We start from the raw sequence: 24755 nt of genomic DNA, 5'->3' as shown, positions 1-24755 counted from the left end.
TCTTCTTTGATGGGGACTTCTCACGCCTCTCCTCAACTGCACCTCAAGCTCCCTCTTGAACCCCAACTAACCTTCATGCGTTGACTTGCTCTAGCTCACTTCTGGCCTCAATGCCAAGGCTAGCTCTAGAGGCCCATGTGTGATGTCTTGAACTAAACATTCTATGATCAAAGCATTGGTCAAAATCCTCAAATCGCCGACTGCCTGATCTGCCATCATCTCCTCAAGTCCCTTGCCTTCCACTCTAAATGAGGAATAAGTGAGAGAGTCCCCACCACTACACATCTCATACCCCTACATCCTATGCTATTATTCTGCATAGTCAGGGAGGATCTCTTGGCTCATCCAACATTGGTGGGTCTCATGCTTCCCGATATGCAACCTAGCCAAGCATATAGGGTCATCCTCATCATAGACAAATTCCTCAAATGGGTTGTCTTGCTTAGGCTCTTTCCCCTCATTTACATACTTGAGCTTCATGCTCATATAGCAGTGGACAAAAACCAACTCCCACAATCTGTGAGGTTAGATGACTTCTAAGTTTTGTATAGACCAAAGCAAATACACTCCAGTTGCGCTCGTATCCACTTCATAAGACAGTCTACAAGAGGATCTGGTTCTCAGATTTGGTGTAGATGTGCCCGACTGGACCACCACTCCCTCGCATTTGAATAATACATAGCTAGGTTAGCACTCATCCTTAACTGTACATAGATGCGAGGATAGTAACAAGTTGTCCCATAATTATACTTGGTGACATGTTAGATATTAATTTCTCTACTCCTTGCCCTCCAAATCTCCCTTTCCCATCTCGAAAAACTTTCCCCTGCCCAATCAATATAGACTTCATGTTAATGTTCATTTAATTTCAATAAGTTAATGTAATCAAAAAGTTCACCAACAGTCATCCTACGATAGACATCTATTCTTTTATTACCTCACTTATAGACTTTGCAGCCAAGTCTAGATCACCTTCTAGCCTATACACCGCATTCCTCAGATTCATTAGCAACTCCTCGTCCAAGGTGATATTATGGTCATACTAGTATTTAGGATTTAAATAGTGGTCTATACAAAATAATAAGAACAATATTAACTAAGAGCAAAGAAATCCACAAATTATTCAACAAAGGATATTATAAGGTTGAGATCCACAAATTAAATAGTAGTACTGTGCAATTCCCTCCCTATTTTGAGTGTCATATTTGTCCTTAATAATGTGCAAATATGGTGCTGTTTCTTCTAGATTACTGCTCCTATAATCTCTTCTTTGCAAGCTAGCATCTTGCCATATACATAGCCTATGTAAGGGAACTTCTCACTATCCACTACCCATAAAACATCATACTAGATACAAAAGCTTCACTGCATTAACCACCTCAGAGCATCTATCCCAAAAAATCATTACTCAATATAATACCCTCAATATGCTGTCCCTCATATCTCCTTGCATATTTAAAGGCCCTCCATTCATCACAAGTCATCATAGTCCTCAAACAAGGCTTATTAATAAGGAGGCTCTTCAATGCTATGTAGTTTCTGCTAAATCTTATTAACCCTAGCCTAGGTACTACCCTATACATGTTTCCTCATAAGAGCAAGCACCCAGATATGATTGTAGATGTATGTCAATATTGCTTGCCCACTTTCCACTGCTGAGTTTACCTTAGGCAGCTGCCTAGTATCCTTCATCATCAAGTCTATACAATGTGCTTCACAAGGTGTCCAGTATAGGTGTTGCTTCTCGAGCATCAAATCCTTCCCTCCTTTCATGTAATTTGCCCCATTGTCCATGACCACTTAGATGATATACTCCTCAGCAATCTTATCAATTACATCTCTCATCAAACCCAAAATATAATTAGAGTCATGTACTCTATTCAAAGCATTCACTAAAGTATGGAAGATGGTTACCCTATCGCAATAGACCAGGAAGTTAGTGATGCTCCTAGTAGGTCCATACCAACCATCACACATCAATTTCACCTTATAAGTCTCTAGTCCCTTTATCACTATCAATCCAGGCTTTAATACCTTACCTTGCTTCTGCAAAGATGGTCTATGTATTTCATAGGGTATAATTATTAAAATTCACATAAGAACCTAGACATTGGATTCAGGTTGCCTACACTCTTTCCACCTTTTTCTACATTTAATATAATTTTTTCTAATTCAAATATTTTTTATTTAAAAACTAATTTAAAAATCATTGAAATTCTGAACATAATCATTTATGTAAAGAAATTACTCGGGAAAATTCAGAAAAATATTCATTTCATGCATATAAATTACTTGGGGATGTATCTTAATTTTCATCAATTTTACACTCATTATGTTCATTAATTTTCCAAATTTTAGTCAATTATCTATTTAATAATTATGATTTAATTTTATTATTTCATATAATTATTAAAATTCATGATAAGTACCTAGATATTAGACTTAAATTGCCCACACTTGTTCACCGTTTCCTATAATCAACATTTCTTTCAACAAATTTGATAATATTATAAAAATAGAATATATATTGAAAAATAAAAATTATAGTAGTTTGATCATGATCTTATAATATATCACAAGTTCATGCAAAGCAAAAATTTATCATAATTGCCCTCATTTTACTTTACTTTGAATAAATGATAAAAAAAGTGCTCATCTTGACTAAGTTTCTCGATATGGAAGATGGTGACCATGCGAGCACCTCTCTTTCCCTCTCTCCTTTCATCTCTTTTTTTGTAACCCAAGACCTCATCCAAAATGGCTAGTTGGAAGGTATTATTTGAGTTTCTTGATTCTGTATAAGTACTCAAGATCTACCCAGCGAATAACTGATGTGGGACTAAACACACGCTCGCACGGGTCCTCACATACTCTCCCCGTTCAAGTCCTGACGTTCTTGTCAGGCTAAGAGTTTAAATCCATTCAAATCTAATCACAAACACCACATCCGGCCCGTGGTCAGCCTCAATGAATTTGTGCTGCAATGCCCCCTAGTCCACATAGATTATGGGCCGGGTCTGCTCTGATACCATTTGTAACAACCAAAGACCTCACTCAAAATGGCTAGCCGGAAGATATTATTTGAGTTCCTTGATCCTGTATAAGTATCCAAGATCTACCCAGCGAATAACCAATGTGGGACAAAACACAAACCCGCATGGGTCATCACATTTTTAGTTTTCTCTCTCTTCCTCTTCTTATATTGGTCGCAGCATTGATGGGCTGATGCTTACAATGCATCAATAGAAAACAAATGAGATCAGGTTCCTCCCCGACTTTGTTATTTATTTCCTGGAGTAAGAACCTTGGGAGCAAGATTCATAGTAATTAAAAATAAAAAAGAGAGAATCCAATGCAATGATGATGCTCATGAGTTGTGACCAATTAGAGCCCTCAAATAGTCTGAGGAGTGGAATCCATATTAAATAAAAACCAAAAACCATCCAAATGATGTTCGTGACCTACCATATGGGCTCAAAAAGAGTGATTGGGACCTATATTAATTAAAAATAGAAAAGAATTCATATGAGTACAACCGTTACATTATCATATTAATTACAAAAATGAGCGAATCTAATGGCCTCAATCACCATTGAGCTACGCAACTAGATGATGGTGCTCATGACCCATCCAAATGGCCTCAAAAGAAGTGGGACTAAGACCATATTAATTAAAAAAGAAAAAGAGAAATTGCCTCAATCACCACTGAACCAAGCAACCAGATGATGCGCATGACCTATCTCCATGGCCTCAAAAGAAGTGGGAGTGGGACCATATTAATTTGAAAAACAAGAGGAATGGCCTCAATCATCGTTGAGCCAAGAGCTAATAGTCATTTCATAATGGTAGCTGCATAGAGGTCATAATTATTGTAACCTTACTTTTTTTTGGTAGGTATTGTAGCCTTTCTCAGCTCTCCTCCTGCTTAGGTGCAACAGTTACCACTAGATCATAATCCATCCACATGTCATTAAGCCATCATTAGAATTTGGAAAATGATCCTCCCCATTTATTATTAATTTTCATCTATTTTTAAATACCTCTAATTGGTAATCACACATTGTTGTCTCGATAATTAAAAAGAGAGAGTGAGGGAAACTCTAGAGGGTCGAGTGCCTAAGCCATCGTATTAGTCAAAAACAAAAATGGGGCTGAACCAAAGCGACAAAGCCTCCCTCCCTCCTCCCTAGTACCCCAAAAGTCCAAAGTCATCATATTAATTCCCAAAAAAAGAAAAGAGGTGGGGCTAAACCAAAGTGGCGAAGCCTTCCTCTTCCCTAATACTCAAGAGTCGGGGCCATCTGCCATCATATTAATCCAAAAAAAGGTTGGGGCTGAACCAAAGCGGTAGACCCTTCTTCCCTCCTCCCTCCGCACAACCAATTGAAGCGGAATAAAGGGCTGCACCGATCTCCCCCCCTCCCACCACCACCAATCAAACGCTTCCAACCTGACTGATTAAAGCCGAGCTAGAGGGTGACCGATCGACGCTTTCATCCCTCATCCTTGGATGAAAGTGTGTCCGGCCGAAGCAATTGTATCAATCCATGTCCTAGCAGGGATGAAGGCAGGACAGGCAAGACGATGAACGAACATAGGTTTCAAGGCTCCGCACCCGTCCCAGGTGCTATAATCTCAAGGGAATGGGACAAGATAGTTGGGATAGCCCCCATCCTGCCAAGACTTCAACCTTTAATAATCAATTTCCAAATTTGTAGAGAATGACAAAGGCAAGGAGATATAGATCTCATGTAGATTCCCATGAACGATGTTCTCTTAGTTCATCTAGAGAAGGGGTTATTGTTCACAACCACAACATTTAATATTTGAATAAAAATCTTTTTCACCATGAAACCTTTTTCATAACCAATGTCGTGCCCTTTAATAAAAGAATTCACCACCATCTGAGCTTTGAATTGTTTAATTGAACCATCAACAAATAAAAACACTTTCCATAAATATTAATTGGAGAAGGACATTAGTATGGCGAAGAACAAAATGCACTTTCACCATAGCCTTTCGTCATTTAGGAACCTTAGAATCCAACCATAATATTTTAACTCATGACGGAAACAATTGTTGCATAAACAAAATGAAAACCTAAGAAAATCTTGGAGATAGAGAGAGGTATAAATCTAGGAGCAAGATAATAACCAGATCTTTGGTTGTTATGTCCACAAATATATCTGGATAATATAGCCAATGTAAGTCTATGAAATGAAGGCAAAAACATTTTTGGTTTTGGATCTTCCAAATCATTCCCACATTAGATCCAGACTGAACTTTTTCTGCTCCTCAATAAAAAAATTCATTCTCTTCATAAAATAGAGGTGGAGGTAGAAGCCTTTTTTTCATTGTTTTTAGGAATTATTTCAACAAACAAGATATTTCACAATTGGCATGAGACCTGAGACTTAACCTAGTACGTATTTTATTGGACTAGAAGCTTCAAGTAAAAAATTTCAAAATTATCAAATTATATTACTAGATTTAATCTACTTGTTAAAAATAAAGTTAAAAGTAAGGGGAGGATGATAGAAATCAAAAGCAAGAGTTCAAGAAGGTAATGGTTGAAAAAGAGATTTAGCTAGCGAAAACTAGAACATACAATGATTATGTATCTGCATACCAAGTTACAAATCTATAGTTAATTATTATAATTGCATCCATCAAGCAATCATACAATCTCTCAAGACCACTATGAAATAAAATAATATTAAAACACCCATAAAATCATAATTCAAAGATCCATAAACTTTGAAGTAATCTTAATATTAAAAAACTGAAAAAATAAAAAAAGAAAATACAACATAAACCAGTAGCAAACCAATATGCATCGATGGAATGTTGGTATTGTTCAGCTCAGTACCGTATGGTCCCCGATACTAAGATTGCAGACCTTGCTTATCCCATCATAAAATCCCAAGTTTGCAGACATCTTGAAACAAATAAACTGAAGTAACTTGTTTGGTTAAATATCATCATGCTAAGCCTCTTAAGTGTACAGTGAGAACTTATCATACAAAAGCACACGAATCCATAGACAATTGCTTCGTATCTATGGCTGAACAAATAATTTAAAATTTAACATGCATGCCTCTAGTAAAAAGTTTAATATATACTTGAGCTAAGATTTTTGCTCGATGCCTTCACCTCACTCCACAAAGCCTTCCCATGAGCCTTCTACTGTAAAAAAAACCCTAGATTGAACAATTTCCCAATAATCCTCGCATTGCCCTTCACAGACAATTCTAAGAAATTATGAACGTATCCAAGAAAGCAAAGTGCCTTATCCACATGTAGAAAGAGGCTAGAACTTATCTTCAGATATTAAAACTAAGATAAGTAAAACCAATTATTATGTCTATTAAGAAAATAAATAAACTGAGATATATGCACATAATTATATGCTAAGATGCTTACCAGCATCAATTCTTGATAAGGATCAAGTGTAATAATAGCTAGTGTTTTTCAATGAACTTTCAAAGAAAGAGCAAAATCAGATTTAAACAGTTTTGATTGGAATCTTACTTCACGCACCAAACCTGAATTAGTGACAACATCAAACATACGCAAATCAAATTTAGCCCGAAAGCATGATCACGTTATTAAAAAACTGAGAACTAGCATTAGTTCGCTATCAAGCCAAATGCAAAGGATCAAATAGAATTTGTAAATGATAAAGGCTTTATTCTAAATGTCAAGCATGAAACCCCTACATATTCACCTAGGATCAAAAGAGCCACATCCATTTGCAATCCTACTCCAACCTAGTTCTTCAAAGCAGTTTGAATATTTGGAGTGAAAAAGTACGCAAAGCATAGAACAGAATATTAAAGGGTAACCCAATCCTTTTAGGATAAGAGAGGAGTCAAATAGACGAGTGTTAATATTTTGCTCAATAGACATGCAAACTTGCCTTCCCTGTTTTGGTATCTACGACGGTGGAAATCTGAAGACGAGGTTTGGCAATTGCTCTAAGATAATCGCATTCCTGCATCGATTAAAAGGAGTTAGATATCAAGTGATCAACTAATTACATTCAGAATTCAAAAATTTAATGTAGAAAATGTTTAGGCCTAAAGTAAACTTTTGGCAATGATCTGTTGTAATCAAGAAGAGAAAACTGATGAACATTACATTACTTTCAAAAGGGAATAGTTAAAACAAGAAGTTTTCAAACTTAGCCCAAACCTTGGAAAACAAATCTTATCCCATGTAGATATGGACAAGCCTTAGGGATTAAGGAATGTACTGTTATACAAGTTTAAGCAGCACTTTGCAAATATCAAATGAATCTTGAATCTTCTCAAATTCAAGAATCCAGCACTTGGACAAATGCAATATAGACAAGTGAGAGGTAAAGCTAAATTGATACATAAATGGTGAAGTAGCTTCCCTTAACACAAAATATTGTTACTATACAAGAGAATAGAACATATTGTATTTGCAAACACAGTATTAGTAAGAATAAATTTTCTTGAAGGTGCAAACAAAAGATCACAAACAAATTATTAATGACAAAAAATGGGACAATCAAACATATTTCACTTTTTTTGCTAGCGGAGCAATGAATGGGATTTTGACACATGCATACAACACTAAAGAAAACGATGATGATACCAAGTGACATCTGTAGATGCTCATCATCAACGTAAGAAAGCTAAGCATGAAGCTTCATCATAGAATCAGACTTAATAAACATGGTGGTATAGTTAGTTACAAATGCCAAATTTGAGGTATGCCCTTTCTGTGACAAGATATTCGGTTAGACATAATAATCTCCAGACCCAACACTTGCAAAGGGTTAAAATTGACGATGCCACTCCAGTGAAGTAACCGAGGAAATGTCATCATCATCAACATTCAAGTTCACAAAGCATAAAAGTAGGATAAAACACATGCTGTTAAGTGAAGAGAGTATGCATGATAGCTTTTTAATGTACTTAGAATCAAGGTTTTCAATCTCAATATCGGGCCCCATCTCGGTAGCTTATAGATATAGGCCAGGTTAATATGGCCACCCATGTATTAGCACATGGTGCACTGCTGGAGGCGAGATAGCATCCGGTACAGTACCATACCAAGCCCCCGTACTATACCAAACCTTATCTAGTATGATATGCTCACCAGCCAGGATAGGTACCAAAAATTGCTGAGGATTATGCACCATATATGGAAAGCATTCAAGCAAAGCATGAGTTTATTTGATTCCTAGGTGACAAAGTATTGATAGCACATAATTTGGGAAAATATAAAATGGCAACAATAGATGGGCAAGTAGAGCTCCATGAAGATAACATCAAACGGAAATTTTCTCATCCAAAACATGCGAGATCCGTCATACAAGTTTACTAGTAAGTCTTGTACCTCCATCAAAGAGCGCAAGTAACATAGAAGGAAAAGAAACAAGGAGTTGTTGCCATAACTGAAATTGCAAATAGTCTTGTATTCCATAAGTATATGGTAATCAAGCATAATAACTCATTGAACGTCTAGGCTAAGAATTGTTTTCTCCAAATAATAGCTCACTATAAATGTGAAAGGGTAACAAAGGAAGAATTCAGATTGCATGTGACCTTGTTTCCATGAGCATATGAAGCAAAGAGAAGTTGTCACCTTATAAGAGGGAAACCAGATAACAATGGTCCTGAATTCCACATTCCAGTCTGGGATTTTGATATAATGTAACATTTTATGTCCATATATGGTATGCACTTACGCTCAAACCAGAGAGCTAGTTTTAGAGACATTTCAAAGATTTTTGTACGACTACCCAATTAAGGATTACCTTGAATGTCACTTACTGTATAGCCCCTTACATTGTGATTTTAGGCTTAGGTCTTTGGGCCAAAACTATAGTAATAGCCCAGATACTGCCTACTGATAGGTGGATATCCTGGTAATAGTAATTGAATGGTGGATAGTCGGACTTATCTGACCATGCATTGATCTTTTACTTAGAACTACTTATCATTTCTGGAGTTATGAGTGAGCCACAGCCCTCAAAATATCAGGTTTAACATGTTTTAGCCAAAAGTAAAATGTTTTTGTCAAATTGGGTAAAAACCAACAAGAATATCTCATTTATATTAATGAAATTTTGTGACATAAGAAAAAAAATCCTTGAAATATATTCGAATCTATTTGTTTCTTCACTATGCCAAGCTAGAATAATTGCTGCTTTCCTCAAGAAGTTCTAATACGATCTCTACTAAGACATGCAATTCAAATCTAATGGCTTTTACAATTGGAAGAAGCACCATAGCACTTAGAATTTAGCAGATGTTTTTTCATTCTTCAGTTTTCTGCTTAAATATTCCTTCAAAATTGTGATTGTCATGCATAACAACAGATCATGCAAAACTAGAACATAATGTCCATTATGTTCAACATTCAGGAAAGAAAATATAGTTCTTCAACTAATTAAGACCTTGGCAACAAATATCTCAGGAATAAGTACATAGATGTCCTAGAAAAAGTAATTACTTTTCAAATTTCACTAAAGATAATTGTGGGCTTCTCCAATCATATGTAGCAAGATTTTTAGAGCGAAGGTGCAGGCGAGCACTCTCCAAGTGCCTCGCTTTGGGCCAGGTCAGCCAAACAAGCACATTAAAAGGCACAAAGGCATGCAACTCGTTAAAGCCGTAAGGTGCCAAAAAGGCATACCTTTTTTAGATGAGACAGGCATAAATCTCAGCCATCCATCAAACAACTAAGTGGCTTCTTTATTTAGAGAAAAAGGGAAAGAAAGTGGATCAAATTTAAGGCTGTTACGTGATAGTAGGAGTGCAACTAGCATGAGCTGCTCGAGCTCGACTCAGATTCAAGCTCGACTCGACTCGACTCGACTATTAGCAACCTCGAGTTGACCTTAAGTAGCTTAAACGATTTTTTAAGTCAAGCTTGAGTAGCAAAATAGTCGGCTTGAAGGCCCGCGAGCCTAGTCAAGTACATATATTTTTAATAATATTACAATTTATTTATATATTATTATCTTAATATTTTAAAATATAGTATTATGTTATATTTTGTTTTTAACAAATTTTTTCAATTATGTTCAAGGCTCGAATTCGAGCCCAAACTCAAGCTCGAGTATGGCTCGGTTGATATCCGAATTGAGTCGAGTCAATCTTGAGTATGGCTTTTTTTTTATCGAGTCGAGTTCGAGCTTGAATATTAAGGATCAATCGATCTCTAATTGAGTTTCGAGCCCAAGTATTCTGAATCGAGTCAAGATCCAGCCTCTAGCTACTCGACTCGGCACAGTTCGATTACACCCTTAGGTGATAGAAAGGTTTGCCGAATCGGTACCGAGACTCGTACCGGTCGGCCACAGGTACAGTACAGTACCAATTCAATAGCGTACTAATACACAGTATGGGTTGGTGTACCGGTCATCTAACTAGTAAGCCAATTTGTTCTTTTTGTTTGTTTTAACAAAAAATTTTCTCATTTTATTTTGATTTGAACTTAGAAATTTGATTGGATTGCTATCTAATTTGCAAGTTAACCTTGTTTTGATGTCTTTTTATCATGAAATAGAATTGGAGAATACTAAGTTACCAACCAATATATTTATAAGTAGAAACACATACAATACAACAAATTGAATCGATTTTAATATACATAAAGTATAAAATACATACCGACGTCTAAAATTTGAGGGAATATCGATGTGATCCGTACGCATCGGGATCATAATAGTATTCCGAAGGAGCTTCACACCAACTCTCCAAACGGTCAATATTGCGATAGTCCTCCCTAGCGATCCTTTCATAGTCCAATGGATAGCTATTTTGAGAACGGTCATCCGTCTAAGATTGGACAGACCATCTGAAGATGTCGACAGCAAAATTTGACCTAAAAGATGGCTAAGACTGTGAAGAATAGTAACCACTCGATTACGGTACCTCAGACGATCCATATGCATCCGGGTTATAGGCTGCTAGTATGGAATAGGGTCTACTGTGCGACTCGAAACTAGATACATCCAAAGATCCTACTTCACGTGCAATGTTAACCACTGTACCAACATCAAGACCCAAACTACCACAAAGAGACCATCCAATAGTATCCTCACGGGCTCTACCAAGGCATACACAATGGTCCTTATCCATACATAATACTATTTTTTCATATTTTTAATTTAAATATTTTTTAATAATTTATATTTAAAATAATATTTAAATATAAAATATTCAGAAAATTAGTCTGATTTTGGATCAGTATAGCACCCTACCAAGTATGCTACAATATTATTCTCAGTCTGTAGGCATGCACAAACAACAGCTTATTTTTCGAATTTATTCAAATTTCGGGCTATGTCATAATGCGCATGATCATGCCCAAAATTAAATAAATTGACACCAAAATTTGATAGATAGTAACATCCATACCCTTAATTATGCTACTAATTTTACCAAAATTTTTTGATAACTATTTTACATTTTTTAATCATTTAAAAATTATAGATTTAATGAAAAATTATCATGTTGGTGCCACTGTGTAGATCATCCATAGATCTACAATGTATCACGAAATCATGCCAAATCAAATATGATTTCCCCCTATTTTTCCATTTTATTGCCAATTTTTGAATTCTAAACAAACAAACAAAAATGAAACAAGGGGAGATGCATTTTACCTGGATTTAGCTTGGATTTGACTCAAATCTTGCAAAATTCAATGTGTTCTCCATTTTTTTCAAGATTTTTAACAATGTGAGAGGGAGGTGCTGAGAAGGCATCCCTCCTCTATTATTGAAGCGCGAGGGAGGGGGGGAACTGAGGCCGAATCGATGCAAACGCAGTTAGACCCCCGTTTCTAACTGACAAGGCAAACCATCCCGGTTTTCCATCAATGCAATTCAGTATACCTTGAACTGAGCAGTTCGGGGCAGTACAACAAACCTTAGTGATAGTGTTTATACTATTTCTTGTTATTTTGTTTGGTAAATTGATAGTCTGTTGTTGAATGTGTTTAATATAATGCATTTATTATTATTTATAATAATATATATTCGTGTGTTTTGTCATTTTTGTGCCTCACTTTATTCAGGTGCATGCCTCACTCTACGTCTTGAGCATAGGTTCCAACAAATTTGGCACCTCGAGTGCCTTGAGCTTTTAATAACTTTGGCTACAATTCTATAATGGCACCTAGCTAAGGCAGCAAATGGGTCAGGTTGACTCGCGACCTGACCTGACCCAATCCATTTTGGAGCATCCTTGGGGCTGGGTCGGGTCCTAAAATTGGACCCATTCCATTTTCTGGGTTGGGCTGGGTTTAGTGAATTCAGACCCGACCTGACCTATTTAAAATTTGGGTAATTTTGGATTTTCAATCCTACGACCCCACCCGACCCGACCTAAATCTATAGAATTATTTAGGCCCATGGGGGTGCAAACAAATTCTGAAGCCATTGATGAGTTGACCCGAACCTGAACCGGACCCAAATTTTTTGGGTTGGGTCTGGGTTATACATGAATCCGACCAGACCCAAATGATCCATTGGGTCAAAAATTGTAGTAGTGGACCCGACTCGATCTTCTACTAGGTTGGGTTTGGGTCCAAACCTAGGATCCAGAACGAGGAACCAGGTTGCGTTGGGGTCACTCATGACTCGACCCAACCCATTTGCACCCCTACACCTAGCACTAAGTCCATGCGATACCATCTAAAGTATTTTTTAATTTTCATTAAAATATTGAGTTATATTTTTCAACATAACAAAAGGTGGAGCATGTTTTAGGGGCTTGGCAGCAGACTACCAAAACCCATTGGAAACCCAAGGAAACCTTGGATTTTGAGTGTAGGCCATCAACAAATGGGGCTCTGACCTCGTAGGCACGATTCTAAGGCACAAAGAATCATGCCCAAGTATTTTTGTATAGTGATGTTTAAAGATATATTGGTCGAAGGAGCTGACAGCAAAAAATGCGGAACCATCCCGAACCGGACGGTTCCGCCTATTCTGAGCCGTACCGGTAGATTACGGGTATGGTTCGGGCTTTGAAAACGGTTCGCTGCCGACGCCAGAGAAGAAGAGAAAGAGAAGGCGAGTGAGAGAGGGAAGAGCGGCGGCAGACAGCGGCGGAGGGCCGCAGGGGGAGGCGGAGGCTGAGGCCGCGGCCGCATCCCCTGTTTTGAAGAAACAGACGACGCGGCGGCAGAAAAAAATTAAATTTTTTAAGTGAAGTCGGCAAGTGAACCATCCCACCTCCCCACGGCCTACGCTGCCCCCCCGGCATCCACCGGCCCTCCGCCGACGTCCGCGGTCTTCCGCCGACGTACGCCGCAACTCCTCCCTCCCTCCCCCACTCGCTCTTTCTCTTCTTCTTTCCGGCTCTAGCAGGTTTTCTCTCTCAGTATGGGCCCAACACAGTCCGTACCAACTCGTGCCGCCGGGCAACCGGTACGATGTCCGGTACCAACACAGTAGACCTTGGTTGACAGTATCATGCAAAGAAAATATCCAAAAATTTTCCTTGAATGATAGTTTTCAATTACCCAGGCAAAATTTGCAATCTCAATAATGGATCTCATATTGGTACCATCTGGGTATAATATTGACATAACAAATATGGGGTCTGCTTGGCATACCAACACTCAATACACCCCTTGTACCGAGTTTCGGATCAATACGAGTAGAATATGATACATCCGGTATAGGATAGTATACACTAGTACTGCAAACCTTGACTAAGATATGCAATAATGGTTCAAGGAATGTTTTGGTCAAGTACCGGCATATTACACTACCAAGCCAAACTATACCGACCAAGATTCGTCGTCTCGGTACTAGACCCCGCACCAGTACCATCCTACTACAGTGTCAGTATGCGGTGCAGTACGAGACGGCGAGACATACCAAGTATCAGTACAGTACGAGACTGCATACCATTTTTGTACCGGTACGATACGGTATGAACAGTACATTATGGTATCAACTGGTACGTTAAACCTTGATGCCAATATTTAATACACAAACACATACCAGTTCAATATTTCTCGACCTTTTTGTTTTTTTTTAATTTTTGGTTTCTAAGGTTATTTTAAGATTTATGAATATTTGAACTATGATTTTAAGGATATTTTAGTGTTATTTTATTTCATATTGGTCCCAAAAGGCTATACGGTTGCTTAATGGATACAATTGTAAAAATTAAACATAGATTTGTAATAACTAAAAACAGACAATACATATTTTTGAACTTGAAAATGCATATATCAAATTGATTTGAATTACAAAATATATATTGACATCTAGTTCCTCATGGGTTCTATCACTCGTAGGCATCAGGATCTTGTTCACAATTAGGGCCTTGACTCCAACCCAAATGTTGTGCCCACCTTCCGATAATCTGAGCCTCTTGGATAGCTATCCTAGTATTGATCATCTGTTTGATACTAGACTAGCCATCCCACTCTCATCTGAGGGAAGATGGCAGCAATAAAACCTGACCTATAATCTGGTTGAGGCAATGGAGGATAGTAGCTGCCCAAATATCATGTCTCGGATGGAGGATATGCAAACGGGTCATACCCTAGCTATATAGAATAGGATCCGATGTACGATGAGGATCCGGATACATCCGAGGACCCTAATCTATGCATTATATTATCAGTTGCAACATTGTCGTGTCCTCTCTTATTAGTCACAAGGTGGCCCAAACAGGTCAGAACCAAGTGGTTCCGCTCAATTCAGAGTAGTTCGGGCCACTTACCAACCCGAAAGGCCTTATTGGCCCAATTCCGCACCATTAGGGTTAGTACACCCTGAACCAAGCAGTTCTGGTCGATTTGGCAAACCCAGGCTTTGACTCTTCATGCCTTAGATATTCTTTTTTTTTATAGTCACTCTTATTGACAGGCATTTTTATTCATTATTTTGAGATTTCAATAATTTATTTAAAACTTTAGTAAACCCAATAACAAGACACCTTAAATATTGTGCATGTTAGATTATAATCAAATAAATTGCAAGGCAAACTATTATCTAATTTATCATCCTAATTTGTTTTTGATTCTATTTCAAACTTTCTTATTTCTTAATTCCCTGATATTAATTGTAACACACAAAAACTAGCTTCAGATCCAAACCACTAAAACAATGCAAGAATCCCAGAAACATTACCCTTTGACATTGAAAGGGAGCTCAAATAGAGTTCTCTAACCATGCTTACCACTTATTAGAAAATTGTTGGTGCAAGAACAGAACTAAAACACGTTAAGATGTATCTCAACCTAATTTTTCCAAGGATAGAATGTCCTATAAGTGCTATAGTTCAGATATTCATTAGAGGGCATGGCATCAAACTTTCGAATGGCTTCGCTTAGAAAATAAGGTATATCAACAATTTGACAAAGAAGATGAAACATTAGTTCAGAAATTAGATGCATAGATACCTATCCCAAATTATAGTTATAAGAACTCTTACCAAAATATGCACTAGTACTTAGGCCAAAAAATCAAACAATTATTCAGTGAACATAATTCAAAGTCCTAAGTTCAACTAAACAAATACTTGTTCCTAACTTCAAAAAAATATTAGCATGACAAATAATTGATCATAAACCATAATCAAATTCTATCTACTTTATGAAAGTCACGGATAAAAAAAATAGATGTCAGTGACTACAGTAACAATGCCAATGTCTACCAGATATTGGCAAAGTGAACCAAGAATGCTCAATCAAGCATCCCATGAAAAAAAGGACTAAAAAAGAAAAGGACATGCGAAAAGGTGCTACAGGCCTTGCCATATTTCATAAAGAACAAAAAGAATGATGTTATCTATGACTAAAAAATCTCACCAACAAATATTTAAAATCCCTTCATAATAATTAACTCCAGAAAATAAAAAGAAATAGACGTAAACAAAAAAAGGCATCAGCAAGAATTACTCATACCTCTGTGCTTAAGAAATTATGGAAAAGAATTATTCGAGGCGACCAACTGAGAACTTCAGGTTTGACCTAAATTATTCAAAATAGAACCGGAAGTTCAGAATCAGGAATACAAATAAAGCCAAGGTGCAATGGTACCACTAGGAGCAATCGTACTACTAGATATGTCAAGTTTCTTATCAAAAAAGAAAGATGCCAACTTGGATAATGAAGCAGAGGAAAATCATATCATTTGATTTATTTTGCGGAACGTATCCCTCATGTTTAGAAGAATACAAAAAAAGAAACTGACACTATACTGATTAGCATTAGGACAATCCCACATGGAAGAATGCAAGGTTCTGGCTGCCAGTGAAGCATGGAACTGTATGGTTACAGAGCTTATCAACTGCAGTTTAAAGTTTTTAACTGCTACTCTTTGAAGAATGCTACAGCTATGGCTGGGTTTCTCACACCTACATGCCACATGAGCCACTCTTCTCTCACTGATGGCGTCAAGCCCCCAAGCATATTTGTTGGATTCATGCACATTCACATCAGCAGCAAGAAAAGTTGATCCTTGTGTGTAGGTATAGGAAAACCTAGTCCAATGACTTACATCTCGGTACTGGGGCCCATGATGGTACTTTACAGATAAGATACATTATTTCCATACCAACACATAGTACACTATTGGAGTCAGCATAGCATCTATACAAAGTGTCTCTATGGGGCATACCAAGCCCCAATACCATACCATGTTCATAAATATGCCCCATACGACATGGTACAGGTCAATACTGAAAACACTAAAACCTACACAAACATACAGACAAAGCATGTCTCAATAATTTGTCACCTACGATATGGTGAACAATAGCAGAGGTTTTTTAAAGGTTTCACACTTGTCTAGGACCTTCAGACCATGATGCATGGTCCATATTCTTACCTATTGACGTGGTATACTACACCATTCCAGTTTTAGTAGAAAAAAGGAGCATATTAGTAGACCTTTATGCACATGTGGTCAATAAATCATTTATCACGAGTATGTGTGTTTGTGTCGATCAATCTTTTATCATGAGCACGTGTATTTATGTGTGGATGGTAACAACTAAGCAATCAAATGTGTTTTATCTGTGTTCAATCCACTGTTTTGGATAATTTAGAAATAGAAGGGACCAAATCATAGTTCATGTATAATGATATAAAAAAACAATATGTGCAAATATTTTCAAAAGGAAGCATATGAAGATGAATGCCATGATTAGGATCATTTAGAGACAACCATGAATAACATGTGCCATGGATTCAAAACCCACCATAATGGAATGGTACGACTAGTACCGTATCGTTCTGCCACAAGACGAACATGAGTACATGCATCGAGATGCCAAAACAGTCGTACCAATGTGTACCAATCATTCCAGTAGTACCTTCCAATCATACCAGTCAATACCAATGGTTTTTCAATTTTTCGAAAGCTAACTCTTTTGATGTGTACATATGATACCAATACCGTACCGTTCCTATGAGAAACAAAGGCATGGATTGAATATGTTGGTATTTAAAACCTCGGCATCCACACTAAGATTCAATTTTCTAGTAGTACCATTATGAACTCCTCAAAGGATACCAAAAAGTGCGACATCCTCATGATTCTTTAGTATTTCTTTCAATAGAACTCTCTACCTTAGTACTTAACTCGCAATATTGATGAACTTCCAACTTTCGAATATAATTTAATCACATAGGAGGTTTGAGAACCAACTTTTCTCAAGACTTAATCTCAAAGGAGTCAGTATCAAAATGACAGGCAACTTTACAAAATTTAAGACAACTTAGCTCACCATCCACCAAAAAAAATTAAATATGAAATTAACTTTCAATCTGATTTTCCGCATTTGTTAAACACTCCAACACTGAGAAAAACAGCATGCTTTAGAAAACTACAAATCAGCTATGGGTTGACAAGAACAACCAAAAAATATAATGGAAGGTGAGATAAAAGAACCAGAGAATTTTATTTCTGCATATGAAACACAACTGTAGCAAATTCCTCTCAATTTGAAACAATGCGCTGTACTCCAAAAGTTGGACTTCCAAAAGAGTGAGGATTCTTCCAATGCTTAGATAGCAAAACAACAACCAAAGATTTTTCTAAATTAGGAAAATCCTAGCTCTATAAAACCCCACATAAGCCAAATGACTAGGCCAGTCTAAGCCATAGCTTAATATCTACTTTTTAAGTGTGTTGTCTTAAGGCTTGCCTAGCTTGACCTTGTGCTTAGCCCAGCTAAATCGAAAACTTAAAGCCTGTAACAAGCTATAGCTGGCCCAACCACTCCAAGCACTAGGTCCATGGTATGTTGTACCGGTCCAAATCGGACGGTACGGAGCGTACCATATCATACCGGTTCGGAACCGGTATCTAATATGGGTGGCGTATCGACACTCGGTACGCCAAAAAAAAAACTCTGTACAGTACCATACCGATACTGTGCTAGTGTGGCACCAGTACGAGGTCCAGTACCGAAACAGCGAACCTTGACTAGCTCAGTTGGTTAATCCCTCTTAAGTAATGAGGTTAGAGATAGAGAGAGAGGATAATGGATAGGAGATTTTGGATTCAAGAGTGGTGATGATGATGTTTTCGATGAAGATTGAGGAAAGATAGGGCAACGGCAAGCATCAGGATGATGAGGATCCAGTGATAGCAACAAGCAAGATAGTGAAAAACAAAGGTCGACTTCCTCTTTGGGCAATTATCATCCTATATCCAGTGAAAGCCACAAAAAGAAACAGAGATGTGGAAGGCGACCCCCTTTCTTTGTTGAGATGGCTAAGAGAGAGGTTGGAAAAGGAGTTGGGGCCACCAATCCTATGGGAGGTCAATCAGACTAGGTCTGGATATTAGGAAAAAAAGACTATATTTTATGTTTTTATTAAGAGGAGCAAGTTCAGGCCATTGAGGATGTCAAATTTCTTTAGTAAAACTTTATAGTACAGATTATGTTCTTAAGTAGATTTGGAAAAATACATGGTTCTCTCATTGGAGAGAATTCCATTCAAGTTCAAGGATAAACCTGCTTTTCTTTTCCCTCTCAATCACTCTATGTATCATGATAAACCCTTTTTTCTCCTGATTTTATTTTTACTCAAATTTTATCCACTAAAAATTGACTGAATCAATTCAAATTGACAATGATGACAAAGTTTTTTCCTAAACATGCTCTTGTGCATGCTTACATAATAAATATTTATTATATGCTTAGTTCAATCATTTATTGTGTAAATAATTCAATCATTTGGATAGAGCAAAGTAAAATTTGAGCAAACCTAAGCCTGGCCTGAGTTCTAATTGGCTGTAAAAATCAGCATCTGTTCCCAACCCATCGAACCAAAACTATCTACCTAGACCTGCCCAAAATCGACCAGGCAACTGAGGCTAGATATGCTTAGTTCTGCTCCATATAAAAATTCTACCAAAATATACCCAAAAGACAATGCCATTGAGTTTAAACTTTTCAAAAGCAATCAAGCAACCTACACCTAATGTAAGGTTCACAAACTCACCAAAGAATAGCTCCAAAATTGAGTACAAAAATCACAAGAAAATAGAAAATATCTAACCTCCCAAACATTTAAATATGACTCCTAGGAACAATAAAACAATAAATTAACTAAGAATAAAATTAAAAATATAACTTAAAAAATTCTAGTTTTAACCACATCAAGTTAACATGGTTAAAAAACTTAAGATTTGATAATCTAAGGTTTAGGTTCCTCACGGATGCTTTTATGATGGATAATATGCATGATAAGTTCTAGTTGTTTTACAATAGAATAATATCTTTATCCCAAACCCATGGCCAAGAAATCGATGGAGTTGTATAATGAAGATAGTAGTTCTTGAATAATTATGACATGAGACATAGATATACATGATGTAATTTCCAATTTGAAGCTATAGAATTGATTAGAATATCCATTCTTATAGATACAAGGACACATCCCTCCTCCAAGAGACTGTATGATGTGCCTATTAGCCCTAAGTTGTTACTGTATGTCAGTCCCAACTCCCAAGATTGCCCACATTGTCATTTACATAACAAGAAGTATCAATTCATATCATATACCATGTTTTGCAGTCATATGACGCAAACAGTGGTATAACATATAGCATTGCTTATCATTTTTGCTCTTTATTAAAAAGTATCAACCTTTATCAAAACATATCCTAGAATACTGTAGCAAAACACCATGTTGTAGGTGACATGGGTTGGTAACATCATATTTCATAAATATGCAGATGAACTGTACAAACGTTAAACCTAATATTTGGATTCTTTCTTCTCTCTCAAAACTCCCAAATCATTTTAAACTCCAAAGCTCCAACAACTTGAAGAACAAGTCAAATGACTAGATTGAGCCATTGGTGGCATGCAATAATTGAAAGCAAACATGTTGAGGATGAAAGAAAATGGAAGATCTCAAGGGGCAACTTGATGATGTTATAACTTGTTTCAGCACAAAGAAAAGGGTGAGCTATCACTATGTTTGTAGCTCTTCAGAATCTTCAAAATACTAGGATGCAAAAGAAGACCACCCATTTGATGAAAGAAAAACATGGAAGATCCACTGCAACCAGAAAATTGAAGGTCAACTATCTACCGATCTCTCGACAATAAATAAGCGTGTTTTTAAAGTTGAAATACTTGAACACCTCGATGGCAGAAGTTCTAGATATGAAAAACCACTCAAGAAAAATTCAACATAAGATCTGATTGGAGCAGAGTCAATAAATGTGTGTCCTGATCTTTTAGCTAGTGCTCCCACAGCTTTTTGCTACTCAATATTCCAAAATTTTCCACGATCTTGATATTAATGGACAAGTTTACCTTGGCTTGCTCAAAACCAGTGATCCTATAAATTGTTAGTCTCCACCATCAAATTTTAGAGATCAAGTGATGCAGCAAACAAATAGACACCCAGAAGATCTCCATGATGAGAGCCATAAAACAGAAGACTATAATGTATTTAGCTTTAGTTGAGTTATTTATTATAATTATTTTTTTAACTTTCTTTAATTTGATGAGAAGTAGATTATATATTATATATTTTCTTACAGTTTTCAGACTTCATATTGCAGCTATTTTCTAGTGGGTTTTGAAATCATATTTCATAAAATACAAGTGTTGATGGATTCAGCTTTAGACCTAAATTGATAGGAAAGATTTGAAGTCATCAGGATTGTCCAAAACAATTTTAATCAACCAATCTGCTACCTGTGTGATATTGTGCACCACTCAGCCGCTCAGTAACACCATTAGTCTTTCTCGCAACCATTGTCTCCATTGCTTGCTCTCTTTGCCTTGCTCTTGCTCACTCCATCACAATTTCTTCAATATGTGAGAGATAACACGCACCAAACTAATGGCCAATGCGCAACACCAATCTCCCCCCCCCCCCCTTCCTCCTCTTTCTTTTTCCCCAAGAGTGGTACAACCATTTCCCCACCCCCCTCCTCTCATCCAAAACATCCATATAGTCAAAGGACATGACTGTGTTGTTCGGTTCCCTGCCCTCCTCTATAATACCCACACTCAAGTCAAGTGAATGAGCTATCAAGGATTTAAGTACCGATACATACCAAATAACATTGGTCATACCATATTGTACTATACTATTATGGAACCAACACCAATATGCCTCTGACCACTAGTTTATGCTGATACATGGTACATCACCTCATTTTTTAGGTTTCAACACCAAGAGGCATACCGCATATCGATATCATACCATACCATACCAGTAACGTAGGATGAAAGGTTAGTCCCCTAGCATCTTTAGTACCTGTACATAAATTTTTATTTTGTATGAAATTAATTGCTAAACTTTACAATATTTAAAAATTAATATAACAATAGTTACAACTCACTGAGATTTGTAATGCTGCTCTTTAATAAGATCACTGTTAACGTACTCAGATTATTAAGGCTTACAATCTACCAACCACTCAAGCCTAATTCGAAATTAATTGTCAAAGACAACTCCCAAATTTCATTTAAACTAGATCCTGATTGCTCTCATGATCAAGTTTCTCATAAGAGACTTAGATGATTGAGTTATGAGTTTATGCTTATTTACATGTCAACCTATTTTTAAGGAAATTTATAAGGCCCATTGTTAACTAAACTTTTGTAGTTTTGGTTCATATGAAATGGACTTGCAGAGTAGAGTCCACTTTAACATTGTTGTTCTATTATTTCAAATATTATGAAGAACGGTTGCCTGTCTAGAATATTAAAAAATATATATTTCATTATACTTGTTGCTGCATCATCATTATTATTTTGTAGTTAAGGCCTTTTTCGTGTAATTGAACTGATCCTCTACTCAACTTTATTTAATTGGATACTGCTTATGCATCATTGAATGGTCAACTCCAGGTTGATTGAGTGATTTGTAATCAGGGTATGCATTTTTTTGTTATTTTTCTTCTATTTGTATTTTTTTTTTTTTGTAATAATACTTGTTATTTGTGCTAAGCTCTAATGCATGTTGTTGTAGTTGCTTGTACAGATTATATCATAAATGAGGTTATGATTGATGGTAATGCCTAAACATTTCTAGACTGAACTTTTAAGAAATTTTTCTATTATGATTATGTTTACTTATAATAAAATAAAATATAATTAAGACGTGTTAATCAACCATTAGATGATAATGGTGCCCTCCTTGAAAGGAATTCCTGGCTGGCTGGCTCCACCCAAAAAGGTATACCAATATTTTGGGAAACAAAATTCTATACTCATCTACAAGTCTAGCTTATATTGTGGCTAAGCCTAAAAAAATCGACCTTACGACTCTAGTCTCCCTAATTTACTTTATAAGGAGTCTGAAAGATATAAAGTTTACACTATTCTTTCAACTTAAACAAGTTCAAGAGTGAATTAGATGCTCAAACTCAGTTAATTATCTTCTGAACTCAATATGATTCATCAAACACGTGATAGAAGAATTTGGTAAAAACAGACACCTTTTCATGTTCAACTTGGTATGGTTGAACTAATTCACCAATCTAGAGGAAACAAAGTTCATAGTCACCCAAACAAAAGAATTCAATACAATAGGAATATAGATTAGTGATGTCACATTTTTCTCAAAGCAAAACTATAACATGCAGATGTTAAAAAGTACAATACTAACATGGTGAATTTAGCAGATGAAAAAATTAGTAAAGAACTTTAGCAGATGAAAAAACTAGTATAGATGAATAGCAAGTGTATGGTCAAAAACTAAGAGTTCCGACAGACAAATCCGAGACGAAGCACAGTGGCATCTTTGTCATTCTCCCAATGTGAAGTACCTGAAACCAGTAGTTGTACGATAAGGATTATAGTATCAATTATGAATGAAACACTAGAATAAATTGATCTCAATATGTAACTCTAATAGAAATGATCATCAGGGCTATGTTTACAAAACAAAGGGGCATATGAAAGATATTAAACTTGGCAAAGTTATAAACATCTTAAGAAACAGAAGAACAACCAAATGAATGTTAGAAGTACAAAAAGTCAATAGGGCAATTGACAAGACATGAGATAAAAAAGACTGATCGTTTTCACCATTATATAGGTTGAGTTCCATACCTTATGCGGTGTTTTGAATTTCAAATTGCATCATATTTTAAACAAAATTGGATAGTTTATATCAAGATCCGCCGCATCGGGACCGGTCAGCATACCGGTAGCGGCCTAGACTGGCACGTACCGGATCCGTACCAATACGACAGTCGTACCGACCGATTTTCTAATAAAAAGCTCTCAGTGCCGCATCCCACGCTGATCCGGTACCGGTCCTAGCCCAGACCGATCCGTACCGGCCGATACGGGCTGGTACGGCATACCCTAGTTTACATAATACAAAACAATATATGTTTTCTGACCACGAGTAGTTTAGAGATATTAGATCACATATATAGATAGATAGATAAATAGAGGTGTTTTGAATTTCCAATTGCATTATATTTTAAACAACATTGGATGGTTTACATAACATGAAACAATAAATGTTTTCCGACCACATGATGCATAGACTACGGGTCTCCAAATCACATGATTTTTTGGTATGTGAGCAGTTTGGAGGTAGTAGATAGATATAGATATAAATATAGATATAGATATAGATAGATAGAAGAGGGACATCTAAAGGAAACACGAAGATCTAATGGGTAAAATGGAAGAAAAAGCAAGGAGAGAAGAGAAAGGAGAAAACAAATTAACTAGCAAACAGGAAGGGTTGAAATACGAGCAAAGGAGAAAGCAAGCTCCACCGAACCGGTAACAGGGCCCATACTGATCGACGCCCGGTACAATTCGGTACCGATTCAGTACTGTACCGAACTGGTACGAATAGGGCATACCAGTTCACAGGCCGGCACGCCCTTTTTTTTGAGTTTTTAAGAATATTTAATTGGTAATCATTCCTTTGAACTTTTTCAATAATTTTAAGTCTAATTTGATGCTTTTTTAGTATTTTATTGATTTATTTTGATGTTTCTATGATTCCAATTTAACCTAAATAATGGATGTTATTGTTTTAAAATGATACAAATCATAAAATGATTAGTAAGATGTTGCATGCTACAAGAAACAATATAAAATATTCTCAAATCAAGTAGTGACGTAAAAATTATAAAATAATACAATCAATTACATACATTTAAAGATCACACATACCGATATCTAAAATCGGATCATTAGAATAGTCAGAAGACACATCAACTTACTTCTCTAACCAAGCGGCATTATAATCTTGTACTTTCATCCATAAGAAACGTGCGCCAGGTTATA

The 24755-nt window shown here is 36.5% G+C and overlaps 1 protein-coding gene across 2 annotated transcripts in view; it reads right to left on the bottom strand.

Moving 5' to 3' along the window:
* LOC103722593 (prolyl 4-hydroxylase 1) overlaps window positions 1-24755 on the bottom strand; it is a 68005-nt gene that overhangs the window by 22601 nt on the left and 20649 nt on the right. Inside the window, exons 3-5 of one of the 2 annotated variants that reach the window (XM_008813199.3) lie at window positions 23210-23266; window positions 15919-15984; window positions 6920-6994 (exon numbers count right to left, since the gene is read on the bottom strand). In XM_008813199.3, the coding sequence (XP_008811421.1) occupies window positions 6920-6994; window positions 15919-15984; window positions 23210-23248 (180 nt within the window). In that variant the 5' untranslated portion in view covers window positions 23249-23266. The remainder of the gene's footprint in view (window positions 1-6919; window positions 6995-15918; window positions 15985-23209; window positions 23267-24755) is intronic. The other variant, XM_008813197.4, reaches the window with a different exon arrangement.

Source organism: Phoenix dactylifera, unplaced genomic scaffold (genome assembly GCF_009389715.1).
Source record: "Phoenix dactylifera cultivar Barhee BC4 unplaced genomic scaffold, palm_55x_up_171113_PBpolish2nd_filt_p 001088F, whole genome shotgun sequence".
Taxonomy (NCBI): domain Eukaryota; kingdom Viridiplantae; phylum Streptophyta; class Magnoliopsida; order Arecales; family Arecaceae; genus Phoenix; species Phoenix dactylifera.
This window is presented reverse-complemented; position numbering and strand designations above follow the sequence as displayed.